Source organism: Triturus cristatus, chromosome 9 (genome assembly GCF_964204655.1).
Source record: "Triturus cristatus chromosome 9, aTriCri1.1, whole genome shotgun sequence".
Classification (NCBI taxonomy): domain Eukaryota; kingdom Metazoa; phylum Chordata; class Amphibia; order Caudata; family Salamandridae; genus Triturus; species Triturus cristatus.
Window position 1 is genome coordinate 613,537,948 of NC_140592.1, and position 12,524 is coordinate 613,550,471.

Below are 12,524 nucleotides of genomic sequence, written 5' to 3' on the forward strand. Positions count from 1 at the left end.
AAAGGGGTGTACTCTGGAAACAGAAGTCTGTGGAAATGTTGTCTTACCCCAAACAAGTGAGCGCCCTTAACGAATTCCACTAACTTGAACCTGCGAATTGCCTAAAGCAGAGGGAGTCGGTAAATATCTGATTCAACAATCCCCTCCTCCCCGCTGTCACTGGAATAAGCCACCAGTGAGGAGGAACGCATTGAAAAATTATTGTGGGGTGCAATGTTTTCTTTGTGGTACCCCATACGCGCACTAGAGCAATCCTTGGCAGGGAATAAAAGACCCTGGGACTGCCCGGCAGGGGAGGGGCTCGCCCAAAGAGAAACAGCGGCAGTTACCTTGCCTGTTAAACTCCGCCCCCGCTTCAGTCTGCTGCGGGAGAGCGAGGCAGAGAGCTTCGTGGTAGAGACGCCACCCCTGCGAGAAGACCCTCGCCTGGTCAAACGGCCTCTGGGTAGGTCGGGCGCTAAAGAAGAGTGCCCCGCCTCCAACGCCAAAGGAGAAGTAATGTCTGGTTCAGCCACGTCAGTGCCCGTCTCCGGGTGGTAAAACTGACCGGATAAATGTTTTAAAGCCGGCCTATGGACAGAGGTATTTGACGCATGTGGGAGTTTAGCAGTCGCTGGTAAACAAGCGGCAACAGCCTCCGCCACCCCTCGCACCACCTTGCGCTTAGGGCGGTCAATGCCCACCCACGCCTCCCCAGAGAAATGGGGCTTCAGAAGGTTCTCCCACCCCATTTCACAGAAAACGCGTAACATGTCTCTCACATCCGCATTATCCGCCATATTAAATAGCAAGCTACAAGTACCGCAAAGCAAGACAAAGTACCTGACCGGGAAATACCTCAACAAAGGTCCATGAACACCCTTGGCTCTGACGTCGCAAGTGTCTTCCCGCCAAAAGCCTCCCTTATATATAACCTACCTAAATCCCACCCCCTCCCCTACCGACACCTATCGTGGAGCGTGGCACGTTCCACTGCGCGAAAAAACCCAGGGGGAGAACGGCTTGTGCCATGCTCCCCCTGCGTCCCCAGCCTAGAAATCTTTCTTTGTGCACTCTGGTTTTTGTGTGTCCCAAGGCTATCAGTGCTGTGCTGGACTGTTGAGCCTTTATGCCACATATGAGATTGTGTATCTCTCTGCTTTAGACGCCACTCCATGCCAAGAGAGCAGCAACTGATGTATATCACCCAGATTAAAGGAAATAAATTATAATATCGGAGCTGGAGATGCAGTTCAAATATCAAATGATCCAGCTATGTCGATCATCTCCAGCTGCGCTGAGCTAGGCAGGCATTGCAATTTGTAGAACATTGCTATTATCAAGAAAAGAGGGCTTTAAACAACCCAGGTAGCAGGGGTGTCCAACATAGGCCCAGAAGGGCCAAATTCAGACCACATTTTCATTATTATCACATAAAATAAAATACCTTTACATGCAAGTAATCTCATTGTGCCTCATTTGCATAGTCAATGGTTATCCTGAAAGTCTGCCATGGATCATGACCTGTCTTCATGGACATTCCTGCCACAACTCCCTTGGAACCATTATCCTTCTGCAAGCTCCTTAAATTGCAGTTTTGATATCATATGTTTACAGAATGGCCCCTCCTTAGATGTGAAAATATGTGGCTTCTTTTGCACCTTTTTTTTGTAATCTCTTGATTTTCTTGTCAGTCTTCTGTTTCCCCATCATTTATTCCCAAGTCAGGAACGTGGGTCGGAGACCTTTCAGAACCAGACAGACTGCATTATAGGCTCTGCATAAGCACATGAATGACTTTGCCATTGTTACTGCTTTTGAGTTCCAGCCTGACAGTAAATCTTGCTATTTCTCGTTTTTACGTGTGGAGCTTTCACATTGGTACGGCCATCATTGCCGCTCGCCTGAGACGAAATCCGGCCACTCAAGTACGGGGCTGGACATGCACTTCCCAGTACCTATTGCAGCATTACCAACGGGGTGGGCTGCCCTCCTGCTTAGATTGAATATCTTGGAACCCTTTCTCGGATTGAGGGACCTGGTCGACGACTTCTTCTGGGACCCTTTTGATTTTTTAGAGAGATCGACCCCATCCTGTGATTCGGCGATCCTCCTTCCCCCCCCACCTACTGCTTGTAACTATACATATACGGCTGCAGACCCTTCCGTCCTGCCACGCCTCCACTTTTTGGCGCCCTCTACGGATCCGATTCCAGAATTTTTCACCCTAACGACCGTATCTGACGAACAGCCCATTGTTTGTTTATCTTGACCAGCCTCTCTTTACTACGCATGTAGCGCTCATCTGCTGTTAAGGCCCATCATCTATACATTCCGACCAGCATTCCATTTCTACTCACCTAGCGCTCGTTCTTTCACTAAGGCACATCCCACTGCTTTTGTTTATTGATTCTGTCGCCCTGAGGAAGGTGATGCCCACATAGGGGTTCAACACCGAAACGCGCGTCGGCGTTGGATTCCACCTGTAGGAATATATTGTAACAGGAAAAAGTCCCCCTATTTGTCCTTCAAGAATGCTTACTAATCCATGAAAATTTGTGTATATTCATCACTTTACTGTGTCATTGATTGTCTTTGATTCGTCTATTTTGACTTGTTTATTTTCTTTTGAGGCACGTCCATATTCCTTTGTCAGGCCTCATGTGCAATTTTGGATTCTTATGGGGGGTCTTAATCTATGTACATATTGATTGTATTTGAGTGAATGTCTGATATGATTAGGCATGTGAGAGTGCGAGTATATGGGAAGGTATTTTCGAGGAATGTGTTTGGATATTTATATTTACACTGAAATAATGTTGATGCATCATTATATTAAATCCAAATGAAATCTTTTTTTGATAATTTTTTCCTCTTGTTGTGGTTTCACTACTACTACTTTTTGCACGTATAGAGCGAAACAGGTAGAGAACCTTCTCCTTTGAGTAAATTGTGTACTTCCCCTGCCGGTCTCTACCTTTATTGAAACGAGGGGCCCCCTTCTTTTGAGCGGTTGTTTCCCCTTCAGTTATTCCCAAGTTAGGAACATGGGTCGCAGACCTTTCAGAACAAGACAGACTGCATTATAGGCACTGCATAAGCACATGAATGACTTTGCCATTGTTACTGCTTTTAAGATCCAGCCTGACAGTAAATCTTGCTATTTCTCAATCTGAGCAATTTCAGACTGCTTGTATTTAAAATGTCTTCAGGAAATGGCATGGCAGAATGTCATAATGCCTTGAGTGGACGGGGTGAGATTGCCCCCACAACACTAATTGCCTTGAAAAAGGTGTGTAGCGGTATCTGTGAAGCAGCTGTGTTTATCTACATGATTAATTGGAGGTAAGAGAGTCTTCGTATGTGACCGGTGTGCGCGTATCAACACAGTGTGGTTGTGCAGCGGGTGTATCTCTTTGCTGGGAGTCTCACTGCATCTATCTACAAAGGTTGAGTTTTTGTCTACAAGCGAACTGTGTGTTTATGCAGGCAGGTGTATATGTCTGTGCATATAGTGTGTATATGTAGGGTGTGTGTGAAGTGTGTATCTGTGTAAGAGGAGGTTTGTATCTGTGCAGCAACTATTGTAGGTGTGTCTGTAGAAGGTGTGTGTCCGTGCTGGGGGTTTATGCAGGGTGTAGATACAAAGGGCTCAATTGCAGATTCAAAATCAAAGCAGTGAGATCCCGTTGCCGCGGGAGGACAGAATGTGGGCTGAGCACCTTTCCTGGTGTGCGCACACCCACGATGGATCCCATCTGCTGAAGGCGATCTCCCACTGTCAGGGGAAAGGCGGAACACAGCGCTGTACTTACAATACAAAGCTGGTGAGATACTGAGAGGGCTGGGAGCAACCCAGAGCTGCTAACCCGAATCTTGTGAGTGATTGATCGGACACGTGTCCCAAACCTCAATAGAAGGGGAAAAGCAAGAGCTGCGCCCAAAAATAAGTAAGCTCAAGATAGAACCTGCTTTGGGGGAGGGTGGTGGTGGTGGTTAGACCCACTAGAGCAAGATGAAGGCTGAAGCAGCAGATGTCCCTGAGAAGCACGAAGCCCACCTCCGTGAATTTGGTGTTTGAACACAATTGAGTGTGTAGTAGTGCTCTGTTTTATGTGTAATAAAGTGCTTGTCTTTTCTACAAAGAGAAGCACTGAGTTGGACAATGATTTTTCTGTGCTACTGGAAGGTGGTATAATAAGGGTAACCAGATCTTGAGAACCAAAAACCGGGACATTTTGCAAAAATAGGAGGACTATAATTTTACATCAACGGTGCTGCGCAAAGTGACAACTCTTATCAACATAGGATCACAGAAAAAGCACTAATAAAATAAAATGTAATTTCTAAAGCCAGCATCATACCAGTTAATTAAATTGCTTACTTATAACAGCTGCTAACTAGTACTACTTTAGAACAACCAATAAGTGCCTCTCAGTGGTCTCAGCCGCCCTACTCTAAAAATTGGGACATAAGCCAAAATTGCCAAAATCTGCCGGGACAGCTGTTGAAAACCCAGAACTGTCCGGGCAAATCCGGGACGTCTGGTCATAACAGTGGTATTGAATCTTGAGCCTGAGTAACCACCTGCACTAACCTCCCTGAGAAACCTGTAACTGCGCGTCAGCACTATCATTGGGGGGCTTATTTACAAGCCCCCTGCGCAGCCGGTGCCTCCCTTTTTCACATATTAAAGGTGACGCACCAGCAGTACAAGGGGCTTGTAAATAAGCCCCTGGGCGTCAAGTGCTGAAAGGATTGCTCTTGACCTAGTTTGCAGAGCCATAGTCGGGCTGGCCCCAGGACAGCAAAGGTGAAAGGTCTCAATTCCCCCACGGTTTTGGCTTATAAACATCTGCCTGCCCTGTGGCCTCCTGAACGGAGTTTGGCTGCTTGATACTTCTTGATTCTGCTGGCTGTCATGGACTACCTGCCTATTACTACTTGCTTCTCCTCACTGTTTGCAATGAACTGTGATTGTGTGTATTTGTGTATATAGACTGTGGCTGTTGTATGTTTTTATATTGTATTTATTAAATAGCTATTTCTTTTTTCGTAGGTAAAACTGAAAACCGTTTTAGGAATTACTTCAACAAGCAACAGTAGTTTTACTTGTGATGTCAACTCTGGAGTCATTGCCTACTTTGCAGGGTGAGGATACCATCCTGTTTTTACAACATTACTTTGTTTTCAGTAGGTTGTAATGCTTCATTTTTAAGAAGTATTCTGACGTTGAATTGTTAAGAGATTAAAAGTAATAGTGTATATCTTTTAAACCGTGGAGCTTTCGTGGAATTTTTAGTGGGGCTGGTGATGGAGTACATTGTGTCCTGAAATATTTAATATTTCTTGCTCGTTTTTGCTTTCGACTGTAGTTTGATATGTGTTAATCTTGGAATGTTTATCACTGACAAAAATGTCTTTCATTTTCATCAGCTAAATAAAATAAAAGGCCCCCGCATTTATTTTTTTGGCCTTAGCTCTAGAATCTTGTCTACAGACACAACACATAATGGTCATAACAAAAAAATTAAAATACAGAGTATGTACAGAAAGGAGATCTGACTTAACCCGTTTGTCATTTCGTGCTTTGCAGTGCTGGTCATATTTTGAAACATTCCCCCCCCAGGAGAGCTGTTCTATGGTAATAGTGTCAGTCAATGACTAGCTTAGTTTTGCCTGTTTGCTGCAGATAACATTGGCCGTTTTGCAAGTTTGCCTGGAGAGGCTCTCCCTGCAAACCTTTTTAGGTCGATCCTGGGCTGTGCATGTGCTGCTGTGCGAGGCATGCTGTATTGAGGTAGGGACTTGAAGCTCCCTCCACATTTTTCATTGGCTTGTGTCATTGTCCACTGTAAACGGTTGCTGTTCATTGGTCAAAAGTCTTATTAGTCCCTCCTTATTACCGCCTTGTCTCATTTGTTAACCTCCCATGGCGACACCCCCTGTTACGTGTGTTGTTGCTTGGTAGGCTTTAATTACAACCTCACAACACTATTTTGTCAAATAGTGTTGTTCTGGCTGCTCTTGCGCCATCCATCGTCTCCTTGTGTTTGCTTTGTTGGCCCTAAGTTGGCTGGGTATGCCCAGAAGTGGGTCCCTTGTTCACTTTGCCCCTGGATTCAAGCTAATCTGGCTGATGAGGGGTGTTTCCCCGAAACGGGTCCCAGGATGTTTGTTTCCGGTCCAGGGAAGACATGGCTTGGCAGTTTGGCCTGGACTGTCCCCACGAGGCACAGTGTCAAGACTGATTTGCATATGGCTGTGTCTGAATTGGGGTGGCGAAGTGAGCTAAAGAATGATAATGGATTCAGTCCAGATCTGTGACTGGGCATGAGTGTTTGAAAAGTTTCAGCACTCCAGCCATCATCTTCTTGTGTTTGCTTTGTTGGCCCTAAGTTGGCAGGCCGTGCCCAGACGTGGGTCCCTTGCTCACTTTGCCACTGAATTCAAGCTAGCCTTGCTGATGAGGGTTGTTAGCCCGAAACCGGTCCCAGGATGCTTGTTTCTGGTCCAGGGAAGGCATGGCTTGGCAGGTCGGGCTTGACTGTTCCCATGAGGGACAGGATTAAGACTGATTTGCATATTGCTGTGTCTGAGCTGGGGTGGCGAAGTGAGCTAAATAATGATGATGGATTCAACCCAGATCTGTGACTGGGGGAGAGTGTTTCAAAAGTTTCGGCACTCCATACATCATCTCCTTGTGTTTGCTGTATATACTTTGTGAGCTTACATCCTGTCCACTGATTTTAATTTGTTTGTCCCAGTGTCCTTTAAAAATCCTTGTTTCCTTGTGGTTATTTTTCCTATTTGTTCCTCCCTTTTCGTTATTTGTTCCCTTCCATAGAGCAGGCTTCCACTTGTCCCATTTTAGTTACTGGCTCCGCGACTTTTTTTTAATTCTAAAAGAGCACTTAACGCAAGTGTACGTGCATTTCCCTTGATGAACGCTTTACAGCCGCCGCCCTTCATATTTAAGCATGGCGTCTGCTTCAGGAGGCTGCATGCCTTTCTTTTTGTCCACATGCACCTGCTTTTACATTTTGCTTATGATCAGCACGGCACCCGCTTCACGGCTGCCACGCTGTATCTTTAAGCATAGTGGGCATGAGCCTTTTTTCTGCATCACCCCCACCACCTCCCGCCCGTCGCTACTTGTTTTTATTGTGCGCTTCTGGTTGAAGATCATGTTTTTTTTCTTACTACTGTACTGTTGTAAACAGGACTGTAAATCATTTCCAATGCAAGACGCTAAAAAAGGTAGTGTCTGGATATAGCGCTACAGTGGTGTGGCGGTCTCTGGAAACCTGGGACGAGCGATTACATAAACTACGCTCTTGAGATAACAAGTTGGGACAGGGACACATATGCCAGTCTACCACTCACACTTATGCTAGTACTGCAAGTTCTAACTAGTCACAGAATAAAACAAAGCTATTGGTTAGAAATACTCTGCATTTGGTGATTGGATGTAGCTGGTGATGACTAAAGTGTATGTTTGACTACGTGGCACGTCGCATGCTACATGTCTCCTTGCTAAAGGTCCACTTCAGCCAATCAGCTTGCTTCTTTGCCTCCAGCACATCTTATTGGAAGGACTGCTTTTATTTAATGTAGTCTGGAAACAATGCAGATCAGTACCTAAAGTTTTGCGGTAAAGAGGTGCACTAACACTTTAATATGGTCAAGTTAATCGTTTCCAACCACCCTCGTGCTGGCAGCTGCTCCTTTTCGTGAAGTATTCATAACCACCAGCCTGCTGCTATCTTCTCATTACATGAACCATTCGTAATTACCAGCCTGCTGCCACCACCTCTTCACATGAAACATTTGTAACCATCTGTAGGAAAGTAGAATCTGCTTCTTATGATTACCCCCACTTTTTGCTGATGTCACACTGTTTTGGACTAGTCTGACTGGGATTCTGCTATCCAGGACCCCAGCCTATCTGCTTTCTCCCTTAAATTGCTATGTATGTACTTTAGGTACACTCCAGATTGGATACTGGGGTACCCTTATCAGTCCATAGTATATGGTACACCATGTACCCAGGGCATAGGTACCCCAGAAGCCTTCCCTGGGCTGAAGCATGTATTATGCCACCCATGAGAGGCCATTCAAAACGACACAACAGGTCTGCTACAGCAGCCTGTGTAATCTAGTGCTTGCACCACTTACTTAGATAAAGGTTCACTATATGTATTTAAATCACTACACTTAAAAACCTACTAGTCACCCTTATGGCAGGCCTTATCAATCCTGAATGCAAAAACAACAGTTGATGGACAGAATGCAGAACAATGTCATACATTCACCCCAGTACATAGATCTAGGCCTAAATCCATTGTTTTTTTTGCTCACCATGCCGTTCCAGTTTGAACCCAGCCATATGCAAATCAGTCTTGACCCTGTGCCTTATGGGTACAGTCCAGCCCGAACTGCCAAGCCAGGTCCTCCCTGGACTGGAAACAAGCATCCTAGGACTGGTTTCGGGGTTTCGCCCCTCTTCAGCCAGGATAGCTTGATTCCAGTGGCACAGTGAGCCCAGGACCCACGTCTGGGCATACCTGGCGCACTTAGGGCGAGAAAGCAAAAGACACACAATTGATGGACGGAATGCAGAACAAATCAAAATATTCACCCACAGTCAAGAGATCTGGGTTAAATCCATAATTCTTTTGCTCACCATGCCACCCTAGTTTGTCCACCCGAGTGCGAAGGGTATGCCCAGACGTGCCCGAAACCGGTCCTAGGATGCTTTTTTCCGGTCCAGGGAGGACCTGGCTTGGCAGTTCGGGCTGGACTGTTCCCATGAGGCACAGGGTCAAGACTGCTTTGCATATGGCCAGGTCTTAACTGGGGTGGCATGGTGAGCAAAAGAATGATGGATTTAACCCAGATCTCTTGACTGGGGTGAATGTTTTTTTTTTTTTGAAACCGTTTATTACAGGTCTTAAAAGTATACAAGTATGGGCCCACAACCTTCCGGCCGGCCGCTAGCAATGGTAGGAACATACGACATACATTTATGGAACACGTGGTATTACAGGAGGAGCATTTCTCAGTAGATAACAATGTCAAAAACCACATCATCCAGGCCCCATTATGCGGTTTCATTTTAAATTAAGAACAACAAAAATTAAAACCACACCCACAAGGCAACCCACAATCAAAAATAGCAGCACGTGCTCTCCAAGAGGGGGGATCCCAACTATACACAGAAGTGTGAAGAGGGGGAAGAGAGCAAAGCGAGGACTGGGGGAAACCCAATGCCCGGCAGCGGGGGAATGAGTCGGCTAAGGGGATGGGGCTGGCGAGGGATCAGGCAGCAGCGGTGGCGCGCAGATACCCCCTCGGTAGGCGTTCCAGGGGCCCCATACTTTCACCCATGTCCCAGGCTTACCCCTCGCCACATACACCACTTTTTCGCGAAACATGCACTAGTCCATGTGTTCTTTCCAGGCCGAGACCGTCGGGGGCCTCTGGGATCCCCACAGTTGAGCAATATCACGCTTGGCTACCATATATCCCAGAGTCACCCACCACGTCTGCGGCGCTGAGTAATCAGTCGGTTCCCACACATTCAACAGGCATCTCCTCGCTTCAGGCAACAGCGCCACATGCGTGACCAGACGCAGCACCTCATGTACACCACGCCAGAACCCCTCTACCTCCGGGCACTCCCACAAAATATGCATAAAGGTCCCCAAAGCACCACACCCACGCTTACACAACCCATCTCCGGCATAGCCCATACGCAGAAGCTTTGGCCCCGTCATGTAGACCCGGTGGAGTATCTTGAGCTGGACGAAGCGAAGGCGAGCCGGTATGGCCACCTCCTTCGGGGAGGCCACCGCGGAGGTCCAGTCCTCGTCGTCCAACTCCAGCCCGTCGGCAACCCAAGCCGCACGAAGGGCAGTCAACAGGCCCGAGCGGTTGTTTATCAGCTTTTTGTATATAAGTGAGATCGTGCTGTCCGGGACGTGCCCATCCAGCACTGTATCTTCCAGGGGGGAATATTCCGGGATGGAGGCAACGTCCGAGAAGACGGAGCCCAGCGCATGACGGACCTGCAAATACCGGAAGTATTCACTGCCCTGCAACTGGAATTCCGTCTGCAGCATATCGAACGTTTTAAATCCTCCCCTCGTCCAAAGATCCCCCACTTTACTGATACCTATTATGTCCCACTTCTCGGAGCCCTTAGAGGTCCACAGGGAACCTAACCGCTCAGACGCGTATAGTGGTGACGCCCGGGTCAAACGGTCCTTCCACCCCAGAGCTGCATTGGCCGCGTGCCAGACTTGCACCATGACACGCGTGGGGCCCGTCAGACGAGCGTCGGGCGCGCTAGAGTAGAGCGCTCGATTGTAATCGCCACCTGGCAGGAGCATCTTGTCCATTTCAAATGCCGGGTTTAAGGCGGGCCCGTAGAGGCCATGGTTAATGGCAGCGAGCTGGGAGGCCCAATAGTACCGTTTAATATCCGGGAGGGCAATCCCCCCGTCAAACCATGGGAGCGTCAGCTTAGCCAGAGCAATACGCGGCCTCCCGTCCCAGAACAGGCGGCGTTGCAGACTCTCCTCCTCACGGAAGTAGCGCGCCGGGACCAAGTCCATAGTGTTCTGCAGAGCGTACAGAAAACGCGGCAGAGACATCATCTTGAACAGTGCCGCCCGGCCGAGCGGCGAAAGCGGCAGGCGCCGCCAGCGTGCGACATCTACCCGCAAACGCTGGAGGGGGGGAAGCAGATTCCGTTCATACCGGGCCTCCGGGTCCAGAGTAATGAAGACACCCAGGTACCGAAATCCCTGCGGGGCGATCTGGATCGGACAGCCCCGCGGGAGAATAGGAGCCTCCCCAGAGAGAACATACACACACGATTTGGCCCAGTTGATGACGAGACCGGAGTTACGACCAAACGAGTGTAAAACATCAACTAGGACTATAAGTGATTTACGTGGGGAGGCTAGGTACAGAAGGATGTCATCAGCGTATAGGGATACGCGGTCCTCATACTCGGGGGGTCCAACGGAGACCACGGATGGAAGGCTCCCACCGCAGCCACTCCGCCAGGGGCTCCAAGGCAAGCGCAAAAAGAAGCGGCGACAGGGGACAGCCCTGCCGCGTGCCCCGGCCCAGCTCAAATGGGGCCGATACTCTTCCGTTCACGACCACCTGTGCCAATGGGCCCGCATACAACAATTTGACCCAACTGATGAATCCTGGGCCAAACCCGAACTTAGCAAGCATCGCCCAGATGTATGGCCACTCAAGCGTGTCAAACGCCATGGTGGCGTCTAAGGACGCCAAAATGGCCGGCTCCCGTATGAATGGGACGCGCGCAAGCACCCCATGCAAACGCCGCAGATTAAGGGCTGTATTGCGATGGGGAATGAAGCCAGACTGGTCCTGATGAACCAGATCTCCCACCACACCGACCAGCCGATTGGCGAGTACCTTAGCGAGAATTTTGGGCTCCACATTCAGTAGTGAGATAGGCCGATAAGAAGTAACCCGATCCCGAGGTCTCCCTTCCTTGTGGATCACCACGATTGTAGCCAGACGCTGGTCAAGCGTGAGGGAGCCCAGCGAGTGGGCCGCGAGGAACATTGCGCGGAGGTGAGGCGCCAATGTATCCGGTCGCAGCTTATACAGCTCGATAGGGATACCATTCGGGCCCATGGCCTTGCCAGAAGCGACCGAGCGTATGGCGATGGCGATTTCGTCGGAGGTGGGAGCGGCGTCCAGCGACACCCTGTCCTCCCCGGACAGGGAAGGCAGCGCGATATCCCTGAGCAGAGCACGGGAATCCTCTTCCGAGCAAGAAGAGACCGGGGAATACACCTCGCGGAAATACTCCGCGAAACAGGAGACAATTTCTTCTGGCTCAGTTACACACACCCCATTCGTTTTCTCAATCAGCGGGACCACACGATTCGCTCTCTCCTTTTTATCCAACCACGCTATCAGTTTACCAGCCTTATCACCCACATCATACAGTCGCCCCTGTTGCTCTCTACTGAGGCCCCTGGCCGCCTCCGTAACGAGGGCCCTATAAGCCGCCTGCTTGAGCTGGAGGACATGTAATGCAGCATCAGTCACCCCATCATTTAGATTACCCTCCAGCTCAGCTATTTCAGCCTCCACCCGGGTCACCTCCTCCCGCTCGCGCCTCCGGGCGTGGGAAATAAGGGATAGGGCCTCCCCTCTAAGTACTGTTTTGAAGGCCTCCCACAGGGAGATAGCTGAAGGCACCGACCCCACATTCTCCTCAAAATAGCGCTGGAGGGATTTAATCAAGTCAGCGCGAATGGTGGGGTCGCGCAGGTACCAGGAATTGATTGGGACCACCCTGCTCTCAGCCCTCGGAAAGACATCAAAATGCAACAATAGCGGGGAGTGGTCCGAGATACCCCGTGCCAAATGGCGCACCTCCCCCACCCTCCCGACATGGGCCGCCGGGACAAGGACATAATCAAGCCGTGAGAGACTACCATGGGCCCCCGAGTGGAAAGTGTATTGCAGCTGCGTGGGATGTTTTA

The 12,524-nt window shown here is 49.0% G+C and overlaps 1 protein-coding gene across 1 annotated transcript in view; it reads left to right on the forward strand.

The window, feature by feature from the left end:
• WDR62 (WD repeat domain 62) overlaps positions 1 to 12,524 on the forward strand; it is a 699,214-nt gene that overhangs the window by 9,597 nt on the left and 677,093 nt on the right. The window contains exon 2 of the mRNA XM_085625650.1: positions 5,039 to 5,130. Coding sequence (XP_085481776.1) covers positions 5,039 to 5,130 — 92 coding nt within the window. The remainder of the gene's footprint in view (positions 1 to 5,038; positions 5,131 to 12,524) is intronic.